The 22,221-nt window shown below is 59.0% G+C and overlaps 3 protein-coding genes across 3 annotated transcripts in view; 2 read left to right on the top strand and 1 right to left on the bottom strand.

The window, feature by feature from the left end:
- Window positions 1-299: 299 nt before the first annotated feature.
- Window positions 300-4,657, top strand: NAGK (N-acetylglucosamine kinase). Its single transcript, XM_050973404.1, has 10 exons — window positions 300-359; window positions 658-742; window positions 1,384-1,482; window positions 1,566-1,707; window positions 1,815-1,925; window positions 2,664-2,776; window positions 3,584-3,671; window positions 4,052-4,149; window positions 4,254-4,332; window positions 4,407-4,657. The coding sequence occupies exons 1-10, from the start codon at window positions 331-333 to the stop codon at window positions 4,589-4,591; spliced, it is 1,029 nt and encodes a 342-aa protein (XP_050829361.1). The 5' UTR covers window positions 300-330; the 3' UTR covers window positions 4,592-4,657.
- Window positions 4,658-6,136: 1,479 nt separating this feature from the next.
- Window positions 6,137-15,368, bottom strand: PAIP2B (poly(A) binding protein interacting protein 2B). Its single transcript, XM_050973406.1, has 4 exons — window positions 15,233-15,368; window positions 12,638-12,792; window positions 9,866-10,042; window positions 6,137-8,763 (listed from the first exon to the last, which is right to left on the bottom strand). Exons 2-4 carry the CDS (start codon window positions 12,779-12,781, stop codon window positions 8,707-8,709), a joined length of 378 nt encoding a protein of 125 aa, XP_050829363.1. The 5' UTR covers window positions 12,782-12,792; window positions 15,233-15,368; the 3' UTR covers window positions 6,137-8,706.
- The window catches only part of LOC127059581 (zinc finger protein 638-like), a 23,001-nt gene continuing 15,704 nt past the window's right edge, over window positions 14,925-22,221 (top strand). The window contains exons 1-4 of the mRNA XM_050974087.1: window positions 14,925-15,330; window positions 17,048-17,217; window positions 18,160-18,190; window positions 22,008-22,200. Of these exons, the coding sequence (XP_050830044.1) occupies window positions 14,925-15,330; window positions 17,048-17,217; window positions 18,160-18,190; window positions 22,008-22,200 (800 nt within the window). The remainder of the gene's footprint in view (window positions 15,331-17,047; window positions 17,218-18,159; window positions 18,191-22,007; window positions 22,201-22,221) is intronic.

Genomic DNA, 22,221 nt, shown 5'->3' with positions numbered 1-22,221 from the left:
GCGCGGGGCCGTGTCGCGGGTGGGGTCCCGGTGCCATCGCGGCCCCCGGGAGGGGACGGACGGGGACACGGAGGGGACACAGGGACCCGGAGCGGGCGGGGGGCGGAGCCAATGCGGGAGGCGTGGTCAGTGACGGGGATGACGCTACTCTTTGCCCATATATGGAGATGAGGCGTGACTATGGGTGGAGCCATGTGAACGGGCGTGTCTATTGGACGCGGCCGCTAGTGGGCGTGGCCACCACCCATAAGGAGACATGGGCGTGGCCCTGGGTGTGGCCCCCGCCCGGGGGCGTGTCCGGGGCGGGGGGCGGGGCTAGTGGCGGCCGCGATGGCGTCGCTGTTCGGCGGCGTGGAGGGGTGAGGGGCGCGGCACGGACGGGGGGGCTCCGGGAGCTCCGCACCCCCAAACCCATCGCCCCCCCGGGCACCCCCAAACCGGGGGGGCCGGGGGGAGGCAGCCGATGGAGGGGGGCTCGGATGGACCCCCCAGGACCGGCCCCTGCCCCCGGGTGGGGGTCAGCACCCCCATTTCAGGCCCCCCGAGTGACCCCAAGGGGAGATGAGAGGGGGGCGGGGGGGCTCAGCGGGGTCCCCCCGCTCGGTGGGACGGGGGACAGCGGGGTGGTGCTGGCAGTGTCCCCCCCTCTCTCCGCAGCGGGGGCACCCACTCCAGGGTGGTGCTGGTGTCCGGGGATGGCCAAATCCTGGCCGAGACCGAGGGACCCTGCACCAACCACTGGGTGAGCTGGGGGACAGCCCTGTCCCCAGCCTGGGGTGGGACACGGGGACAGGGGACGGGGCACGGGGAAGGGGTTTGGGACATGGAGAAATGGGATATGGAGATGGGTTTGGGACAAAGAGTGGGATGTGGGACATGGAAATGGGTTTGGGACATGGAGTGGGGTGTGGGATGTGGAGATACAAGATATGGAGCTGGGTTTGGGACACAGAGTGGGGTGTGGGATACGGAGCTGGGTTTGGGACACGGAACGGGATGTAGGACATGGAAATGGGTTTGGGACACAGAGTGGGGTGTGGGACACGGAGCTGGGTTTGGGACACGGAACGGGATCTAGGACATGGAAATGGGTTTGGGACACGGAGCTGGGTTTGGGACACAGAGTGGGGTGTGGGACATGGAGATATGGGACATGGAGCAGGGTGTGGGATGCAGAGTGTCGCTGTTTCTGGTTGTCCCCACACTCGTGGACACTTGGGTGGGACGCAGCCACTGCAGATGGTGCCATGGTGTCCCTGTGCCCAAAAACCCTTGTGGGACCCCTGGGATGGCACCTGGGTGGCCTCAGGGTGTCCAGAACCCCGCATGGGACTCCTGGTGTGGCACCTTGGTGGCTCAGGGTGTCCCCTGGCCGTGTCACAGCTCATCGGCTCCGAGAAGTGCCTGGAGAGGATCGAGCGCATGGTCAGCGAGGCCAAGAGCAAAGCGGGCGCCGACCCCCAGGTGCCCCTGCGGTCCCTGGTGAGCCCCCCGCGCTGTCCCCAAGCCCCGTGCCACCCCTCCCGGTGCCACCGCGGGGGTGACGGTGGCCCTGGGTGCGGCAGGGGCTGTCGCTGAGCGGAGGGGACCAGCAGGACGCCATCGGGAAGCTGACGGAGGAGCTGCAGCGCCGCTTTCCCCACCTGAGCCAGAGCTACTTCATCACCACCGACGCCGTGGGGGCCATGGCCACGGCCACCGACCACGGTGGGGATTGGCCCTGTCCCCCTGTCCCTGTCCCCCTTGTCCCTGGTGGCTGGGATGGCATTGGTGACATCGGGCACCGTGCCACCCCCATGGGTGTCACCCCGCAGGTGGCATCGTGCTGATCTCGGGCACGGGCTCCAACTGCAAACTCATCAACCCCGACGGCTCCGAGACGGGCTGCGGCGGCTGGGGCCACATGATGGGGGACGAAGGTTCTGGTGAGCCCGGGGGGCACTGGGGAGGGGTGACCCCATTGCTGACCCCATGGCTGACAATCCATCCATCATCCATCGTCCATTCATCATCCATCCACCCATCCATCCATCCATCCATCCATCCATCCATCCATCCATCCATCCATCCATCCATCCATCCCTCCATCCCTCCATCCATCCATCCATCCATCATCCATCCATCCATCCATCCATCCACCATCCATCCATCCATCCATCCATCCATCCATCCATCCATCCATCCAGCCATCATCCATCCATCCATCCATCCATCCATCCATCCATCCATCCATCCATCCATCCATCCATCCATCCTCCATCGTCCATCATCCATCTCCCATCCATCCATCCATCCATCCATCCATCCATCCATCCATCCATCCATACATCATCCATCCATCCATCATCCATCATCCATCCATCCATCCATCCATCCATCCATCCATCCATCCATCCATCCATCCATCATGCATACATCATCCATCCATCCATCATCCATCCATCCATCCATCCATCCATCCATCATCCATCCATCCATCCGTCGTCCATTGTCCATCATCCATCTCCCATCCATCCATCCCTCCATCCATCCATCCATCCATCCATCCATCCATCGTCCATCCATCCATCCATCCATCCATCCATCCATCCATCCATCCATCCATCCATCCCTCCATCCATCATCCATCCATCCATCCCTGTTCCCATTCCCACTGTTCCCAGCCTACTGGATCGCTCACCAGGCTGTGAAGATGGTCTTTGACTGCATGGACAACCTGGAGGTGCCGCCCCACGACGTCGCCTACGTCAGGCAGGCCATGTTCGACTACTTCCAGGTGCTGCCGGGGGTTTGGGGGGCTTGGGGGGGTTGGGATGGGTTCTGGGGTCTTGGAATGGCTTTGAGATGGGTTTGGAGGGATCTGGGATGGGTATTGGGTTTTGGGATGGGTTTTGGGGTTCTTGGGGGCTTTGGGATGGGTATCAGGGATCTTGGGTGGGTTGGGATGGGTTTTGGGGGTCTAGAGGGGTTTGGGATTGTTTTGGAGGGATCTGGGATGGTTATCAGGGTGTAGGGATGGGTTTTGGGGTTCTTGGGAGCTTTGGGATGGGTTTTGGGTTTTTGGAGGGGGTTTGGGATGGGTTCTGGGGTCTTTCAATGGCTTTGAGATGGGTTTTGAGGGATCTGGGATGGGTCTTGGGTTCTTGGGAGGCTTTGGAATTGGTGTTGGGGTCTTGGGGAGCTTTGGGATGGGTATCAGGTGTCTTGGGTGGGTTGGGATGGTTTTGCGGGTCTAGAGGGGTTTTGGATCGGTTTTGTGGGATCTGGGATGGCTGTCAGGGTGTTGGGGAAGTTTTGGGATGGGTATTGGGGTCTCGAGGTGCTTTGGGATGGGTGTCAAGCTCCTCAGGTGTTTTGGGATGGGTGTCAGGGTGCTGGGGGAGCTTTGGGAAGGGTATCGGGGTCCTGGGTGGGGTCTGGGATGGGTGTTGGGGTCCAGGGGTGGCCCTGAGTCATGTTTTGGGGTCCTGGGGGGCTCAGGGCCGTGTGCCAGGATCTGGGGTCATTCCCAGCTGTACCAGGTGACGTTGGGGTGCCCAGGAGGGGTCCCCAGACCTCACCCGTGGCCCCCCTGCCCCCACAGATCTCGGACAGGATGGGGCTCCTGACCCACCTCTACCGCACCTTTGAGAAGTCCAAATTTGCGGGATTTTGCCAGAAACTGGCGGAGGGTAGGGAAACCCCTTCCCAGGGAATGACCCCATCCCTGTCACCTGTTTGTCCCTGTCCCTGTTTGTCCCTGTCCCCATTGTCCCTACCCCTGTTTGTCCCCATCCTCATTGTCCCTGTTTCGCTTGTCCCTATCCCATTTGTCCCTGTCCCCCTTCCTATCCATGTCCTCCTTGTCCCTGTCACCTGTTTGTCCCTGTCCCCCTTGTCCCTGTCCCCTTGTCCCTTTCTCCCTGTCCCCTTGTCCCTCCCGCTGCCGCTCCCCCCCGGGCGCACCTTGACCCCGAGCACCCCCCCGCCCTCCTCGGGGTGGGGACACCCAGGTGCCACCCCCGAGGGGGCACAGAGGAGTGTCCCACCTCGCCATGGGTGCCACCCCCAGGTGCCCAGCTCGGTGACCCCCTGTGCTGCCACATCTTCACCAAGGCGGGCGAGGTGCTGGCGCGCCACGTGGTCGCCGTGCTGCCCAAAATCCACCAGGTGAGGCCCCGCCCGGAGGTGCCGGCGGTGTCACCGCCCCCTGCCGTGTGTCCCCAGCCCCGCGGCGGTGCCACCGTCCCGCTCTGAGCGCTGCCACCCCGCAGAGCCTGTTCGTGGGCGAGCTGGGGCTGCCCATCGTGTGCGTGGGCTCGGTGTGGAACAGCTGGGAGCGCCTGCAGGCGGGTGAGCAGCGGGGCCGGCCGCGCCTTCCCGGGGCTCGGTTTTGGGGTCACCCGTGACCCCGCCCGGTGTCGTAGGGTTCATCCAGGTGCTGGAGCAGGCGCGGGACGAGGCTCCCGGGGATTTCTCCCGGTTCAGCCTGCTGAAGCTGAAGCGCTCCTCGGCGCTGGGGGGAGCGCGGCTGGGAGCCAGGAACGTGGGCACGGCGCTGCCGCTGGACCGCGCCGCGAACGTGGACGTGTTCTACACGCACGTGTTCTGAGAGCGGGACCCGAACCGGGACAGCGGCCCGAACCGGGACAGCGGCCCGAACCGGGACAGTGCCCCGAACCGGGACAGTGCCCCGAACCGGGACAGTGCCCCGAACCGGGACAGCGGCCCGAACCGGGACAGTGCCCCGAACCGGGACAGTGCCCCGAACCGGGACAGCGGCCCGAACCGGGACAGCGGCCCGAACCGGGACAGTGCCCCGAACCGGGACAGCGGCCCGAACCGGCCCCGGAGCCACCCCCGGAGGGAGGGGCTGTGGGGTGTGTGGGGTGTGTGGGGTTTGTGGTTCGGCAATAAAACGGTTGCACTGGCCCAGGGGAGTGGGAATGGGGCAGGAATGGGGTGGGGGAGTGGGAGTGGGAATGGAGATGGGAATGGGATGGGAATGGAGATGGAGGACCTTGGGGTGGGAATGGGGTAGGAATAGGAGGGGGAAGTGGGAATGGGAATGGGATGGGAAGGTGGGAATGGGAGAGTAGGATTGGGGATGGGAATGGGGTGGGGGAGTGGGAATGGGGATGGAGATGGAGGAGTGGGAACGGGGTGGGAATGGGGAGGTAATGGGGATGGGGGAGTGGGAATGTGGTGGGAATAGGATGGGGGAATGGGAATGGGAATGGGGGAGAGGGAATGGGGTGAGAATAAATGAGAGAGTAGGATTGGGGATGGGGGAGTGGGAATGGGGTAGCAATGGGGATGGGAGAGTGGGAATGAGGATGGGAGAGTGGGGATGGGAGGTTGGGAGTGGGAATGGGAAAGGGGAAGTGGGAATGGAGTGGGATAGAGAGTGTGGGAATGGGAGAGTGGGAATGGGGTGGGATGGGACCAGGAGTGAGGGAAGGGGGCAGGATGGGGATGGGGCAGAATGGGGATGGGAGAGTGCGGATGGAGAGTGGGAATGAGAGCATGGAATGGGGCAGGATGAGGATGGGAATGTGGGAATGGGGCAGGATGGGACCAGGAGTGAGGGGATGGGACGGGATGGAGATGGGAGTTTGGGAATGGGAGTGTGGGAATGGGGTGGGAGTGTGGGAATGGGATGAGCGTGGGAGAGTGGGAATGGGGCAGGATAGGGATGGCACTGGGATAGGGGATTGGGAATAGGAATGGGATTGTGAATGGAAATGAGAATGGGATTGGGAATGGGACTGGGAAAGGGAATGGGAATGTGAACAGGATTGGAAAGAGGAATGGGATTGGGGTGCTGAGCCTGCCAGCACAGGGAGGGCTCTGCATCCAAGGAAAAGCAGGAAGGAGGGAATCCCAAAGACTGGGATCCAGGGATGACATCCACGACCTGGGAATGGACATGGAGCTGCTGGAGCAGCTTTTGGGGGAACTTTTTACCGGGAATCGAAAGTGCCCAGGAAGGTGAAAGTGCTGGAAAATCCTCCAGGAGCTTTTCCGGGGGGAGAATTCCCAAGCAGAGCCACCTCAGCCTCCAAACTGGGAATGACTGGGATCACTGGGGTGGGGTGGGGTGGCCAAACCTTCTCATGGAGACCCCACAGTTTTCCAAGGAAAACTCCGGCCCTGCTCCCTTCCAAAAAAAGTTTATTTGGGATAACACCTCGTTCAAAATTTACAGCGCTGGGGGGGGTGGGGGGGGGAAAGGAAGGGAACTGGGGGAGAAATCCAAGGAAAACCGGGAAAAAGAGGAGGGGAAAAGGTGGGATGGCCCCAGGGGATGGATCCCGCCAAAACCGGCCCCAGGTGGGGTTTGTGGGGCGGGGTTTCCATGGGGCCGCTGCTTCCAGAGGGGCTGGGAAAAGCGGGAAGCGGCGGGAATTCCATGAGCTCAGCCCTGTTCACGCTCCGGCGGCCCCGATCCCGCTGATCCATCGAGTGCTGCGCTCAGGGAATGGGGAATTTCACGGATGAGCAGCAGGAATGGGGCTGGTGGTGCTGCTTTCCCAGGCTGCCCCGGCCCAGCTGCTCCCACATTCCCTGGAAAAGGAGCCTGGAATGCTCCTGGCTCCTCCAGGACCCCGAGAAGGTCCCGTTATCCAGGGATAGGGGTTTGTAACCCTGGGAGGCTCCTGCTTTCCCTGGATAGGGATTCCCAATCCCAAAGAGCTCCTACTTTCTCCAGGCAGACATTCCCAATCCCAAAAAGTTCCTGATTTCGCTGGACAGGGATTTCTGGCCCTGAGGAGCTCCTGATTTCCTTGGATAGGGATTCCCAATCCCAAAAAGCCTCTGATTTCCTTGGATAGGAATTCCTGACCTCAAAGAGCTCCTGGTTTTCCTCTGTAGGGATTTCCAATCCCAAAACATTCCCCATTTCCCTGGATAGGGATTCCCAATCCCAAAAAACTCCTGGTTTCCTTGGATAGGGTTTCTGACCTTGAGAAGCTCCTGCTCTCCTTGGACAGGGATTCCCAATCCCAAGGAACTCCTGATTTCCTTGGATAGGGATTCCCAATCCCAAAGAGCTCCTACTTTCTCCAGGCAGACATTCCCAATCCCAAAAATATCCTGACTTCCTTGGATAGGGATTTCTGACCTTGGGAAGCTCCCACTTTTCTTGGAGAGGGATTCCCAATCCCAAATAATTCCTTATTTCCCTGGGCAGGGTTTCTGACCTTGGGAAGCTCCTGCTCTCCTTGGACAGAGATTCCCAATTCCAGGAAGTTCCCGATTTCCTTGGATGAGGATTCCCGACCCCAGGGAGCTCCTATTTTTCCTCTGTAGGGATTTCCAATCCCAAAACATTCCCCATTTCTCTGGATAGGCATTCCCAACCCCAAAAAACTCCTGCTCTCCTTGGATAGGGATTTCCATCCCAAGGAGCTCCTGCATTCCCTAGATAGGGATTCCCAATCCCAAGGAACTTCTGATTTCCTTGGATAGGGATTTCTGACCTTGGGAAGCTCCCACTTTTCCTGGAGAGGGATTCCCAATCCCAAATAATTCCTTATTTCCCTGGACAGGGTTTCTGACCTTTGGAAGCTCCTGCTCTCCCTGGACAGGGATTTCCAATCCCCAAAATTTCCTGGTTTCTTTGGATAGAGATTCCCAATCCCAAGGAGTTCCTGATTTCCTTGGACAGGGATTCCCAGCCCCAAGGAGCTCCTGATTTCCTTGGATTTCTGACCCTTTTAGAACCTTGGGAATGGCTGGGATTCAGGGACTTGCAGCTCCCATGGATTGGAAAGGAAATTCCCAGGATCAAATTCTGATGGAGACACGGATCCCACCCCAGGATCCTTGGAAAAGGGATCAGCACCAGGATATTCCCACCACATCCCAAAACACCCCTCGTGCCAACAGAGGATCCCTCTCTTTTCCCGGGAATTCAGTTTTCCTTGGATTTTCACCCCTGAGGAATGAGGGCTGTAGTGTTGGATGAGCTGAGGAATTCCTTAAGGGGAAGAGGAATTTGGGGAAATCCAGGTTTCCCTAAAAACCTCTGGAATTGGCAGGATCCCCCTGCTCAGCTTCCATAGGGAGGAATTTCAGGATTGCACCTTGGAACCCTTCACTTCCAGCAGGGGAAAAATCCCATTCCAGAAAAACCAGGGAAAATTCCACTCCAGAAAATCAGGGAAAATCCAGTGCAGCTCCCAACCCCAAAAGCAGGAAAACCTGATTTTCCCAGGATTGATTCCCCACGATTTTTCCATGCTTTTCTCATGATTTTCCCATTATTTTCCCCAAGATTTTCCCACGATTTTCCTGCAATCTTTCCTTGATTTTTCCATTATTTCCTCCAAGGTATTTCCACGATTTTGCTGTGATTTTCCCATGATTTTTCCATTATTTCCTCCAAGATTTTTCCATGATTTTGCAATGATTTTCCCATCATTTTTCCATTATTTTTCCCAAGATTTTCTCATTATTTTGCAGTGATTTTCCCACGATTTTTCCATGATTTTTCCCAAGATTTTCCTGCTGGCGGCGTCACCGCAAATCCCTGGAAGCCAAAATCTGCCAAGAAAAAGTGAGGAAAAGCCAGGAAAAGAAAAAAAAAAATAGGGAAAACCAGAAGTACTTGGAGCTGGAGCAGATCCCGGTGCTGGAGCCGCTCCGGGCTCTTCCCGTGTCCCAACTTTTCCCTGGAGCAGGGAATCAGTCTCTGGCCAGGCCATTCCCGAATTTCCGAGGTCAGTACTTCACTCCGGGAACGAATTCCTTGGCATCTGGATTCAAGTTGCTTTTGCTCTGGAAAGAGGGATGGGAATGGGATCTGTCAGTGTTGGGAATTCCAGGGATTCCTGGGATGGGTCAAGGGTTCCCGAGGTTTGGGGTGTCAGGTTGGATTGGGAACATCTGGGGTGTCTGTGGGAAGTGGGATCACGTGGAGGGCAAATTTATGGAATGGTTTGGGTGGGAAGGGATCCTTAAATCCCATCCTTAAATCCCATCCCAATCCCATCCCAATCCAAATGTTGCAGGTGGATCCAACCGGGCCTTGGACACTTCCAGGGATCCAGGGGCAATTCCAGGGACAGGACAATTCCAGGGCTGGGACAATTCTAAGGATTGGACAATTCCAAGGGTAGAATTCCAGGGATGGGACATATCCAAGGATTGGCCAATTCCAGGGATAGGAGAATTCCATGGATTGGACAATTCCAAAGGTGGGACAAATCCAGAGGTAGAATTCCAGGGATAGGACAGTTCCAGGGATGGGACAATTCCAGGCATTGGACGATTCCCAGGATGGGACAATTCCAGGGATAGCAGAATTCCAGACATTGGACAATTTTAAGGATGGGGCAATGCCAGGGATGGGAGAACTCCATGGATGGGACAATTCCAGGAAGAGAAGAATTCCCAGACTGGGACAATCCCAGGGATGGGACAATTCCTGTGAAAAAATTCCAGGGATTGGACAATTCCAGGATGGGAGAATTCCAAGGACTGGACAATTTTAAGGATGGGACAATCCCAAGAATGGGCCAATCCCAGGAATGGGAGAATCCCAGGGATGGGAGAATTCCACGGATGGAAGAACTCCAGGACGGGAGAATCCCAAGGATGGGAGAATCCTAGGGATGGGAGAATTCCACGGATGGGAGAATTCCACGGATGGGAGAATCCCAGGGATGGGAGAACTCCAGGGATGGGAGAATTCCACGGATGGGAGAATTCCAAGGATGGGCCAATCCCACGGATGGGAGAATCCCAGGGATGGGAGAACTCCAAGGATGGGAGAATCCCAGGGATGGGAGAATTCCAAGGATGTGCCAATCCCATGGATGGGAGAATCCCAGGGATGGGAGAATTCCAGGGCTGTGCCAATCCCAGCCGGGCTCCTCACCAGGATGTCCTCGGATCCGTGCCCGTCGCCCACGGAGAGGCCGTGGAGCTGCTGCTGGAGCTGCCCCATTCCCTGGGGAAGATCCCGCGCCGGGATGAACCAATCCTGGTCCTCCTCCTCCAGCATCTCCTGGAAGCAGCGATCCAGGAATTCCTGCTCCTGCAGCTCCTCCTCCACCTGCCCGGAGACATTCCATGGGAAGGGAGAGCCCGCAGCTCCGAGGAGCTCATGGAATTCTTGAGGTCGGAAAAGCCCTCAGAGATCCACTGAAATCCGTCAAATCCCGCCGGGAATGGGGATCCCAGCTCTCTTCCAAGAGGAATATTCCCAATTTTCCCAGCTTCCCTCTCATCCCACCACCCTTCCCAAATCCCGATTTCTGCCCAGCTCCCCCTGTCAGGGAATTGTGGAGCTCCAGAACCTCCTTTTTTCCAGGAATTCCAGGTCCCTGAACCTCCTTTTTTCCAGGAATTCCAGGAATGGTGGAGGTGATCCCAGAGCTTTCCCGGCCTGGAATTCCTGGAGCTGCCCGGGCAGGGATGTGGATGCAGAGGATGGGGTTGGGAATCACAGCTGCTCCCGTTTTCCTGTTTTTTTTATGGATTTAGGAGACTCCAAGAGGAGCCAATCCAGGAAAAGCTGGGGAAAGCCTGAGTTTTCCATGTTCACCTGGAAAATCCAGGGAATTCTCGGAGTTCCTGAAGGGGCTCCCGGACTGGGGACAAAGGATGGAGGGACAGGACACAGGGAACGGCTTCCCATTGGAAAACTGGAATTTCGCTGGGATTTGGGAAGGAAATCCTGCAGAGAAATCAGGATCTAAAATCCAAATATCCCAGGAATGTCAGCTCATCCCGGAAGGAGGATGATTATCCCAGGATTCTGCACATCCAGGTGAACATTCCCTGTTTTCCAGCCTAGATGTTTCCCTCAGCTCCGTCCTGCGCTGGATCCATGGGAAAGGAATTTCGGGATCCATTGGAAAGGGCTGGAAAAGCACCTGGAGAGCTCCTGCTCCCATTGGATGGGTGCCCCAATCCCAGCTGGAAAATCCAGGGAAGCCTTTGGAAAATTCAGGAGGAGGGGAAACCTCTGGAGGAAAATCCAGCCCCAAATCCCAGAGCAGCCCCAAAGCCATGGAATGGGAATGTGGGAATTCCCTTTTCCCAGCCCTCCTGGACAGCCTGGAGTTGGGAATTGGAGCTTGGGAATGTTTTAGGGAAGGGAGGAGTATCCAGGGAAAAGCTCCTTCCTCTCCCAGGTGTCCAAGGTGTTTCCAGCTCCTGGAATGACTCCAGGGAATGCCCTGGGGTTGGGATGAGGATCCAAAGCTCTTCCAGGTCATTATTCCCAAATTTCGGAGCCGTTTCAGTCCCAGCCCAACATCCCAGGAGCTCTGCCCGCTCCAGAAATTCCCTGAAATCCAGGATTTCCCCCCAAACTGGGATCACCCAAATTCCAGGGGGTGATCCTGAGGAAAGGGAAGGAGAATCCCAAAACCTCGGGAGAAGGGAATGCTGATGCCATCCCACCTCGGGAAGGATCCAAGGGATTTTTTTTTTTCCTGTTTTTTTTTCCCAGGTTTTTCCAAGCAGATCCAACACTGAGCCACCTTTTCCCATCAAAGCACAACATTCCCAGATCGTTTTCCCTATGGATACACACGGAACTGGGAATCACCCCAGGCTGAAATCCACCCTGAATCCAGAGAATTCCTGGATGTGGGAATTCCCTGGGAATTCTTGGATGTGGGAATTCCCTGGGAATCATCTCCAAGCTGAAAATCTGCCCCATTCCCAAATCCCAAGAATTCCTGGATGTGGGAATCTCTGGGAATCAGCCCCAAGCTAAAATCCACCTTGGAGAATTCCCAGCTGTAGGAATTTCTGGGAATCACTCCCAGGCTGAAATCCACCCTGAATCCAGAGAATTCTTGGATGTGGGAATCTCTGGGAATCATCCCAGGCTGAACCCGAATCCTGAGAGTTCCCAAATGTGGGAATGTCTGGGAATCAACCCCAGGATGAAATCCATCCTGTTCCCAAATCCCAAGAATTCCTGGATGTGGGAATCCCTGGGAATGAATCCCAGGCTGAAATCTGCCCCAAATCCTGAGAATTCCCAAATGTGGGAATCTCTGGGAATCACCACAGGCTGAACCCAAATCCTGAGAATTCCTGGATGTGGAATTCTCTGGCAATTCCTAATGTGGGAATCTCTGGGAATCAACCCAGGCTGAAGCCAAATCCCAAGAATTCCTGGATGTGGGAATTCTCTGGGAATTCCTGGATGTGGGAATTCTCTGGGAATCACCCCAGGCTGAAATCTGCCCCATTCCCAAATCCCAAGAATTCCTGAATGTGGGAATGTCTGGGAATCACCCCCAGGCTGAACCCAAATCCTGAGAATTCCTGGATATAGACTTCTCTGGGAATCACCCCCAGGCTGAAATCCGTCCTGTTCCCAAATCCCAAGAGTTCCCAGATGTGGGAATCTCTGGAAATCACCTCAGGCTGAACCCAAATCCCAGGAATTCCCACCTGTGGGAATCTGTGGGAAACACCCCCAGGCTGAACCTGAATCCTGACAATTCCCGGATGTGGGAATCTCTGGGAAATGCTCTTGGCTGAAATCCACACCCCAAGAATTCCTGGATGTGGGAATCAATCCCAGGCTGAACCCAAACCCCAAGAATTCCAGGCTCTGGGAATCTCTGGAAATCCCCCCAGGCTGAAGCCAAACCCCAGGAATTCCAGGCTCTGGGAATCTCACCTGCCGGTTGAAGTCCTCCTCGTTCTCCATCCACATGTACTCAGCAAAGGGGTTGTTCTCCTTCTCCTCGTGCCCATTCCCAACCGGATCCTCCTTGGATTTGGGGTTGGACGCCGTGGTGCTGGCGAGCTCGGAGCCATTCATCCTTAGGGACTCTGGGATGAGGGATTGGGAATGAGGGAGCAGCTGGAGATCCCAAAGCCAGCCCCGATCCCACGGGATTCCATTGTGGGAGCCATTCCCTGCCTCCTGTCCCTCTGTCCCTTGTCCCCAATCCCTCTCCAGGGACTCTGAGGATTCCCTGGAATTTTCCCTTGTCCAGGGGAACATTCCCAGCTCTCCCAGAGCAGAGGGGCTCCAGAATCCTGGAATGGTTTGGGTGGGAAGAGACCTGAAATCCCATCCAGCCCCACCAGGGACACCTCCCACTGTCCCAGGTGGATCCAACCTGGCCTTGGGCATTCCCAGGGATCCAGGGGCAGCCCCAGCAAATCTGGGAATTCCAGCCCAGCCCCTGCCCACCCTCCCAGCCAGGAATTCCTTGCCCAGATCCCAGCCCAATCTCCCCTTTCCCAGTGGCAGCCATTCCCTGGCTCCTGTCCCTCTGTCCCTTGTCCCCAGTCCCTCTCCAGCTCTCCTGGAGCCCCTCCAGGGACTCTGAGGATTCCCTGGGGTTTTCCCTTCTCCAGGGGAACATTCCCAGCTCTCCCAGCCTGGCTTGCAGCATCTCCATGGCACAGGAAGGGTTAACCAGCAGAATTCCTTCCCAAAATCCATCCCTGGTGAAAATCCATTCCCTGGTGAGCAGGAGCAGCAATTCCAGCCGGGAATTCCACAGGGAATTCATCCCTGGCTCTGCTTCCCTCTGGAAAAGCAGGGAGGGAAGCCCAGCCTGGATTTGGGATCTCAGATCCCTTTTCCCACCAGAACCATTCCACAATTCCAGGATTCCATCCACGGTTTTGCCACTGCTCCCAAAATCCCAAATCCCACGGGAACAGGCGGGACCAGGACAGGGAACACGGGAGCCCCCGGGACTCTGGAGCTGGAATTCTCCCGGGATTCCACATCTGGAGTTTTCCTGGGATTCCAAAACTGGAATTCTCCCAGGATTCCACAGCTGGAATTCTCTCAGGAGCGGTGGGAGCTCTGGGATCATCCCATCCTGGCGGGAATGGCTGAGCCAGGATGAGCCCTGGGGGTTTTCATCATTCCCAAAATTTCCTGGGAAGGGACAATCCCACTTCCCTTCTTTCCTGCAGTGACAGGAGCCCTGGATTGGGTTGGAAATCTGGGAGGGTTCCCAAAGGGTTAAATCTTCCTGGAACTGGAAAACGCTGGGAAATGTTCACCTGGAGAAGGGAAAAATCCAGGGAATTCTCAGAGTCCCTGAAGGGGCTCCAGGAGAGCTGGAGAGGGAAAAAGGGGGGGAAAGGGGAAAAATTGAGGAAAAAAGGGGGGAAATGGGTGAAAAAATGGGGGAATGTAAAAAGGAATGGTTGGATTTTAGGGATCAGGGATTATTAGAAAAAGGGGACAAGGGACAGAGGGACAGGAGCCAGGGAATGGCTCCCACTGGGAAAGGGGAGATTGGGCTGGGATCTGGCAAGGAATCGCTGGCTGGGCTGGAATTCCCGGAGAATCCCTGGATCCCAAGGTTGGATCCACCTGAGATGGTGGAAAACGTCCCTGGATGGGATTTAAGGTTTTTTCCGACCCCAAACCATTCCAGGATTGCATGAAAACCCCGAATTCCCCAAACGTGGACGTTTCCAGGATCACCCTCCAAATCCCAAAGTTTAATCTGGAGATTTTATCCCAAACGCCCCAAGGAGTGTGGGAAAGCCTTTCCCAAATCCTGGAGTTTGGGATCCTGGACACACAGCCAGGTGTCCCCACCTGGCCCTGCAGGCTGGGCTGGCATGGAAGAAATCCCAAATATCCCAGAAATATCCCAAATCCCGGCTGGAGGGGGAATTTGGGGGCAGAGACCTCCCCCACATGTGAGTGTGCCACGGCCTGGGGGATCCACGGGGAATTGGGGTGTGCCTGACCCTATGGAATGGAAACGGGAACGGGATGGGGAATGGGATGGGAATGGGAACGGGATGGGAATGGGAACGGGATGGGATTGAGAATGGGAATGGGGATGGGATGGGAATGGGGATGGAAATGGGAACGGGAAAGGATTGGGAATGGAATGGGATCGGGAATGGGATTGGGATGGGAATAAGAATGGGAACGGGAATGGGAAGGGGATTGGGATGGAAACGGGAATGGAACGGGAATGGGAACGGGGTGCAGAAGCCGATCCCGGCCCACAACGAGCGGACTCCGGAGGCGCTTTGGGGATCCCGCGGTGCCGCTCCCGGGGGTCCCTCGCCAGGAGCCCGAGCGGGGCCGGGCCGGAGTCCCCGGGAGCCCCCGGAGCCCGCGGGACAGCGGGGCCTGCTCGGGCCCGGAGCCCCCCCGGCCCCGCCGGTGCCGCGGGCCGGTGTCCCCCGAGTGCCCCCGCGTCCCCCGGGCTGCGCTGCGCCGCTCCCCCCGCAGGCACCGGGCGGTGTCCCCGGGGCCGCCCCGCGTCCCCCCCGGTACCTCGGGCCCGGCCGGTGCCGCTCCGCGCCCTCCGCCGCCGCCAGGCCCCGCCCCTCCCGCTGCGGACACGCCCATGCCTCCCATTGGCCAGCCCCGCCGTACGGCCCCACCCTCCAGCGCTCTGGTTGGTCGGCACGGATATAAAGCGCGTTGCTATTGCGCCGCTCAGCCGTCAATCATGCGGTTAACCCCACCTACCAAGCGGCGCTCTGCATTGGCTGCCGCCGGCGGCTCTGATTGGCTGAGCGCACGCGTCACCCACGTGGGGCAGAGAAGGCGCGCGCGGGGGGCGGGGCGACGCGCGATGTAAATAACACCAATCGCCCCGCCCCCGCGGCTGGAGGATAACTGACAGGCGCTTCGCCCAATGGAGACAGGCGTCACATTTCTGCCCCGCCGTGAGGGCGCGCTGGTACAAGCACGCTGATTGGCTGAAACATGTAAACAGACGGAGGGGGCGGGGCGGTCACGTGGCCTGCGCGTGACTTGAGGGGGGCGCCCAATGGGGGGGGGACGACGGGGACAGCGATTTGTGACCCCCCCCTGTGTTGGGGACACCGGGAAGGGGGGACCCGCCAGCCCCCCGAAATGGGGGAGCACGGGGGGGAGCCGGCCCTGGACCCCAGAACGGGGGGAGCACGGGGGGGGAGCCGCCTCCCCGTTCTGAGCCCCCAAATCGGGGATACCCGGGGGGGGGGGGATCCAGCCCTGCACCCCAAATTGGGGTCAGGAACGGTGGGGGTTCACCCAGCTCTGCACCCCCAAATTGGGGTCAGGAAGGGGGGGGTTCACCCAGCCCTGCACCCCAAATTGGGGTCAGGAACGGTGGGGGTTCACCCAGCCCTGCACCCCAAACTGGGGTCAGGAACGGGGGGGGTTCACCCAGCCCTGCACCCCAAACTGGGGTCAGGAACGGGGGGGGTTCACCCAGCCCTGCACCCCAATCTGGGTCAGAACGGGGGGGTTCACCCAGCCCGCACCCCCAAACTGGGGTCAGAACGGGGAGGGTTCACCCAGCCCTGCACCCCAAATTGGAGTCAGGAACGGGGGGGGTTCACCCAGCCCTGCACCCCAAACTGGGGTCAGGAACGGGGGGGTTCACCCAGCCCTGCACCCCAAACTGGGGTCAGGAACGGGGGGGGTCCAGCCCTGCAGTTTTGGGGTCAGAAATTGGGGGGACTCGGCCCCTCACCCCCAGGTTTGGGGTCAGGAACGGAGGGGGTCCAGCCCTGCACCCCCAAATTGGGGTCACTAACGGGTGGGGCCCCGCACCCCCATACTGGGGTCAGAAACCCGGAGAGCTGCACCCCCAAATTGGGGTCAGGAAGGGGGGGTCCAGCCCTGCACCCCCAGTTTTTGGGACAGGAAGGGGAGGATCCAACCCTGTAGTTTTAGGGTCAGGAATGGGGGGGTCCAGCCCCGCACCCCCAGTTTTGGGGTCACCGCTGGGCGATTTTACCCGGTCCTGCACCCCCAAATTGGGGTCGGCAATGGGGAATCCAGCCCCGCAGTTTTGGGGTCAGGAACGGGGCGGGGGGGGTTTCCCCATCCCCGCACCCCCAGTTTTGGGGTCACCGCCGGGGAGATTTCCCCATCCCCGCACCCCAATATCTGGCAGAGCAGCGGGGGGGAGGAACCCCAAATTTTGGGGCCCCCCGGCGCTGAACCCCCCAATGGGGAGCGCCCCAGCGGGAGGGTCTCGGTTGCGCACCCGCAGTTTTGGGGTCACCGAGGGAATTCACCCAACCCCGCACCCCAATAACGGTGAGACCCATTTTGGGGGGGTCCCATCCTCCCCCCCCTCGGCTGCTCCAGCGCCGCCTCCCCGCGGTGACGATCCCGATCCCGATGATCCCAAAGATCCCGATGATCCCAAAGATCCCAATCCCGCTCCCCGCGATGCCGGCGGGCGGCGGCGCCTCCTCCGCGCCCCCCCAAAATCGGGGTCCCCGGCCCCCCCCGACCCCCCTGGACCCCCTCGGACGGTGAGTGCCCCCCACCCACCCCCCCCACGGGGGTCCCCCAAATCCCCCCCGCACGGTTTGGGGCGGGTTTGGGGCTTTCCCAGCCTCACGTGGCACGGCCGGAGCCCGGATTTTGGGGGGAAGCAGCCGCGCACCCCCGGATTTGGGATTGGGGACCGGGAGGGGACACCCCCAGGAGCACCCCCAGGGCAGAGAAGGGGGACCCAAAATGTGCCCCCAGCCCTCGGTGTGACCCCAAACCCTTTCCCTGCTCTGGGATGGGATTTTTGGGGTGAGGGGAGCAGTTTTGGGGTCTCCTGGGGGATTCACTCCTCGGTGTGACCCCAAACCCATTCCCTGCTCCGGGATGGGATTTTTGGGGTGAGGGGAGCAGTTTTGGGGTCTCCTGGGGGATTCACTCCTCGGTGTGACCCCAAACCCAATCCCTGCTCCGGGGTGGGATTTTTGGGGTGCGGGGAGCAGTTTTGGGGTCTCCTGGAGGATTCCCTGGAGGCTTCATGTTCAATTTGGGGGGGACCTCAGAAAAGGGGGACCCAAAATCCCAAAACGTCCCCCCACCCCTCAGCGTGACCCCAAACCCATTCCCTGCTCCGGGGTGGGATTTTTGGGGTGAGGGGAGCAGTTTTGGGGTCTCCTGGGGGATTCGCCCCTCAAGGTGACCCTAAACCCCTTCCCCGCTCGGGGCTGAGATTTTTGGGGTGCCGGGCGCAGTTTTGGGGTCTCTGTACCCCGGGGGATCCCCTGTAGGCTCCGTGGGCAGTTTTGGGGTGCGGGCAGAAGTTTTGGGGTCTCTGTATCCCGGGAGATCCCCTGGACGCTCCGAGGGCAGTTTTGGGGTGCCGGGAGCAGTTTTGGGGTCTCTGTGCCCCGGGGGATCCCCTGGACGCTCCGTGGGCAGTTCTGGGGTCACCCCGAGTTTTTTGGGGTTTGTCCCCTCCCCAGATGCGGGTCCTGCCCTGGCCGGTGCCCCCAGGTTGGGGTGGGCTGTCCCCAGTGTCCCCAGCTGGATGGGGACAATTCCCTCTGGAGCTTGGGGACAAAGGGGGGGCCGCATGGGGGGCAGCGTCCCCAGATCTGTCCCCAAGGCCAGCGCCTGGCCGGTGGCACGAGGGTCACCAGTGTCCCCAGAGCTATTTCTGTCCCCGTGCCCTCAGCGGGTGCTAATCCCGGGTCAGTCCCAAAAACAAGAGGGACAAACACGACTAAGTGTCCCCAACGAGCAGGAGGTGACAATCCCCGTTCTCATGTCGCCGTCAACAAGTCGGGCCACCCAGAACGCGACACCTCGAGGACAAGTGACCTCCCCCGCGGTGGCTGCTGGCTCCTTGTATGGTTGGGGACAGAGGTGTCACCAGACGGGACAAAAATAGCGCGGGGCCGGTCCGGGACAAGGGGGTGGCACCTCGGGGGTTGGGGACACTCCGGGGGGGCTGCGGTGGCACTGGGGGTGGCACGGGGTGTCCTCCTTGGGGACAGATGTCCTGGGGGGTTTGGAGTGTGACCCCATGGGGTGGGGGTGGCTGTGTCCCAAGTGCAGGCGGGATTGGTGGGGCGGGAGGGGACAGGAGGGGACAGGAGAGCCCCGCAAGGTCTCCGAGGGCCACCGAGTGAGGCCGGGAATGTCACCGACACGCGGGCACGCGCCCGGCGATGACAGGGATGTCACACAGCGGCTGGGCTGTGGGAACTGCCAGGGGACAGCGACAGCGGCTGGCTGTGCCCAACAGGGACACGGGGCTGGCTGTCCTCTGTCCCCAGCAGTGACACGGGGCTGGCTGTCCCCTGTCCTGTCCCCAAACAGTGACACAGGGCTGGCTGTCCCCTGTCCCCAGCAGTGACACGGGGCTAGCTGTCCCCGATCTGTCCCCATCAGTGACACAGGGCTGACTGTCCCCTGTCCCCATCAGTGACACAGGGCTGGCTGTCCCCTGTCCCCAGCAGTGGCACGGGGCTGGCTGTCCCCGATCTGTCCCCAGCAGTGGCACGGGGCTGGCTGTCCCCTGTCCCCAGCAGTGGCACGGGGCTGGCTGTCCCCTCTCTGTCCCCGCCCCGGCGCCGCTGTCGCGCAGCGCGGTCCCCGCGGGGCTGGTGGCCCCATCTGCTGTCACACCTTGGGGACAGCGCTGAGAGCTCAGCGATCCCCGGGGCTGGCCCGGAGCCACCTGACGAGTTAATGACTTAATGACTTAATGACTTAATGACTTAATGAGTTAATTGCGGCCAGCAGCTGCCCGGAGCCTCCAGCGCCACCATTACCCCGAGGCCATCACATGTCCCCAGGTGCCACCACCCCCCCAGGGACAGGGACTCCGGCCTGGCGCGGGCAGCTGGGGCAGGGCTGGAAAAGCTTTTCCAGGAGGAGAATTCCCGATGTCCCAGCTGAGCCCAAACCCCAATTCCCACCCCACAGATCCCCTCTGGTCCTGTCCCAGCTTTTCCTGCTGATCCCAAAATCCCCTCATTTCTGGCTGCATCCCGAAATTCTCCTCCTCACCCCCCAAAATCCTGGTGGGATGAAGGATTTAGGGTGAGCTCAGGGCTCATCAGGTTCGGGATTTGCTCACATTTCCAGCTTTGGGATTTTTTTGGGATGTACTTTGACCCCCCAGCATATCCAGGGTGAGTAAAAACAATTTGGGATTTCTCAAAACCCCTGAAAGAGCAGAATTCCTTCTGCCCATCCTTTAATTTCAACATTTTCCATCATTCCTTCAATTCTTTAATTTAATTTCCTTAATTTCTTTCATTTAAAGCGACCAAAAGCAATTTCCCTGATTTTGGGGCTCACCCCAAAAGCTGCTTTGGGTTCACCACGGATTTTCCCTCCCAAATCCTTTTCAGCAGGAAGGATCCTCAGGCTGGAATTGGCAAAACACCCCAAATCCATGGAATTCAGCTGGGAATTTGGGAAAACCCAGTTCCAGGGAGTCACTTTGGCTGTGGGAACCCAAAATTCAGCTGGAGGTGTCTGCCAGGTTCCAGGAGCCCCGAAATCCCCTCAGAATTCCCTGGAAATGGAGGGGTGGGATGGGGCAGGGCTGGTGCCAGCCCTGCTGTGGGATTTGGGAATTTCAAGGGAATCATGGCAGCTTTCAAGGGGTTTTCTGTGGGTTCTTGGATTCCAGAGGCTTGTGGGACACAAGCCTGGATTTGGGGACAGTGACTCGCTGTGTCCCGAGGGACTGAACCCTCTGGAAATTCCAGGGATTCCTGCTGCTGCTCCAAAGGGAATCCCACTGATCTGGGGGGGGAGGGACCTGAAATCCCAACAATTCCCCCCCATCCATGGACAGGGACAACTCCCACTGTCCCACTTGGATCCAACCTGGCCTTGGACACTGCCAGGGATCCAGGGGCTGGGAATTCCTGGGAATTCCAGCCTAGCTAGGAATTCCTTCCCAAGATCCCAGCCCAATCTCCCCTTTCCCAGTGGGAGCCATTCCCTGGCTCCTGTCCCTTGTCCCCAGTTCCTCTCCAGCTCTCCTGGAGCCCCTTCAGGGACTTTGAGGATTCCCTGTTTTTTTCCCTTCTCTAGGGGAACATTCCCAGCTCTCCCAGAGGAGAAGGACTCCAGAATCCTGGAATAGTTTGGGTGGGAAGAGACCTGAAATCCCATTCAGCCCATCCAGGGACACCTCCCACTGTCCCAGGTGGATCCAAATCCATCCCACCTGGCCTTGGGCACTGCCAGGGATCCAGGGGCAGCCCCAGCAAATCTGGGAATTCCAGCCCAGCCCCTGCCCACCCTCCCAGCCAGCAATTCCTTGCCAAGATCCCAGCCCAATCTCCCCTTTCCCAGTGGCAGCCATTCCCTGGCTCCTGTCCCTCTGTCCCTTGTCCCCAGTCCCTCTCCAGCTCTCCTGGAGCCCCTCCAGGGACTCTGAGGATTCCCTGGAGTTTTCCCTTCTCCAGGGGAACATTCCCAGCTCTCCCAGCCTGGCTCCAGAATCCTGGAAAGGTTTGGAAAGGACTTTGAATCCCAACAATTCCACCCCATCCCTAGGCAGGGACGCTTCCCACTATCCCAGGTTGCTCCAGTTCCTTTCCAACCTGACCTTGGACATTCCAAGGATGGAGCATTCGTCCCAAGAATCCTCATGGATATCAGCACTTCAGATGCCTCATGTTTTTCCCTGGAATTACTGGGGCTGCCACTGTCTCTCCATTGAGCCCAGGACACCTTGAGGGGAAATTTGGAACAAACCCTCACGGCTGGAGGAGCATTCCCGAAGCTCTCGCTGCTGCTGCTGCTGAGGGATGCTGAAGTGCAAACCCAACCTGAGGCTGGTTTTTCTGTATTTAAGGCCAATTTTAACCCAAACCCACAATAGCCCACAGCCGGCTCCCATTTTTTAAGGTAAAAATGCTGAATGTATGGATTTAAAGGCCAGAATAAGGATGAAATGAAGGCTCTAAGTTCCAATTGTCGAGCAGAAGAATGAAACAGCTCCCGGTCCCTCACGGACGGGCCGGGGTCAGCAGCAGGGCGTGAAGGGCTGTGCTACACACAGCAACGCAACGAGGAGACCACAAGGAGCAGTCTCTATAACTGAGAGCAGGACACGGGAATTACAAAAACAATCGCAGTAGCATCAAAAACAGCAACACCGCAACAAAAGTCACCAAGAGAAGGCGCCGAACGCCAGGGCCACTCTGAGGCAGCGCGCGCCGCCGCCGTCCTTTTATAGGAGGGCGGCTCCCAGCATGCCCCGCGGCGGGGGCCGGCTCCCCTTTGCACACGGCGCGCACGCGCGGCTTCCCCCCCCCCCCCCGCCCCCTCCCCCGCCAAGCCCGTGCTGCCTCCGCGCACGCGCAGAGCGCCCGGCGCGTCGTGTCCTTCCGCCTGCCGCTCCCCGGGCTCTCCCCGCTGCTTTTAGGGGCTTCCTCCCGCTTTAGAGGCTTCCTGCCGCTTTTCGGGGCTTTTCCCCGGCTCTTCCCGGCGGCGGGGGACGCCGGGAGAGCCGCGGCTGCGCGCCGGAGGAGGTAGGAGGCGAGCGGCGGCCG

Source organism: Serinus canaria, chromosome 4 (genome assembly GCF_022539315.1).
Source record: "Serinus canaria isolate serCan28SL12 chromosome 4, serCan2020, whole genome shotgun sequence".
In the NCBI taxonomy this organism is placed as follows: Eukaryota; Metazoa; Chordata; class Aves; order Passeriformes; family Fringillidae; genus Serinus; species Serinus canaria.
The sequence above is the reverse complement of the archived record's forward strand: the minus strand, read 5'-3'. Positions and strand labels throughout refer to the sequence as shown.

Coding starts and splice junctions, on each gene's coding strand:
- NAGK (XM_050973404.1), top strand. CDS start 331: ATGGCGTCGCTGTTCGGCGGCGTGGAGGG. Junction 2,777..3,583: donor CCATGTTCGACTACTTCCAG/GTGCTGCCGGGG, acceptor CTGCCCCCACAG/ATCTCGGACAGGATGGGGCT. Junction 4,333..4,406: donor CTGGGAGCGCCTGCAGGCGG/GTGAGCAGCGGG, acceptor CCGGTGTCGTAG/GGTTCATCCAGGTGCTGGAG.
- PAIP2B (XM_050973406.1), bottom strand. CDS start 12,781: ATGAATGGCTCCGAGCTCGCCAGCACCACGGCGTCCAACCCCAAATCC. Junction 10,043..12,637: donor AGGAGGACTTCAACCGGCAG/GTGAGATTCCCA, acceptor GTCTCCGGGCAG/GTGGAGGAGGAGCTGCAGGA. Junction 8,764..9,865: donor ACGGATCCGAGGACATCCTG/GTGAGGAGCCCG, acceptor CCCTCTTTCCAG/AGCAAAAGCAACTTGAATCC.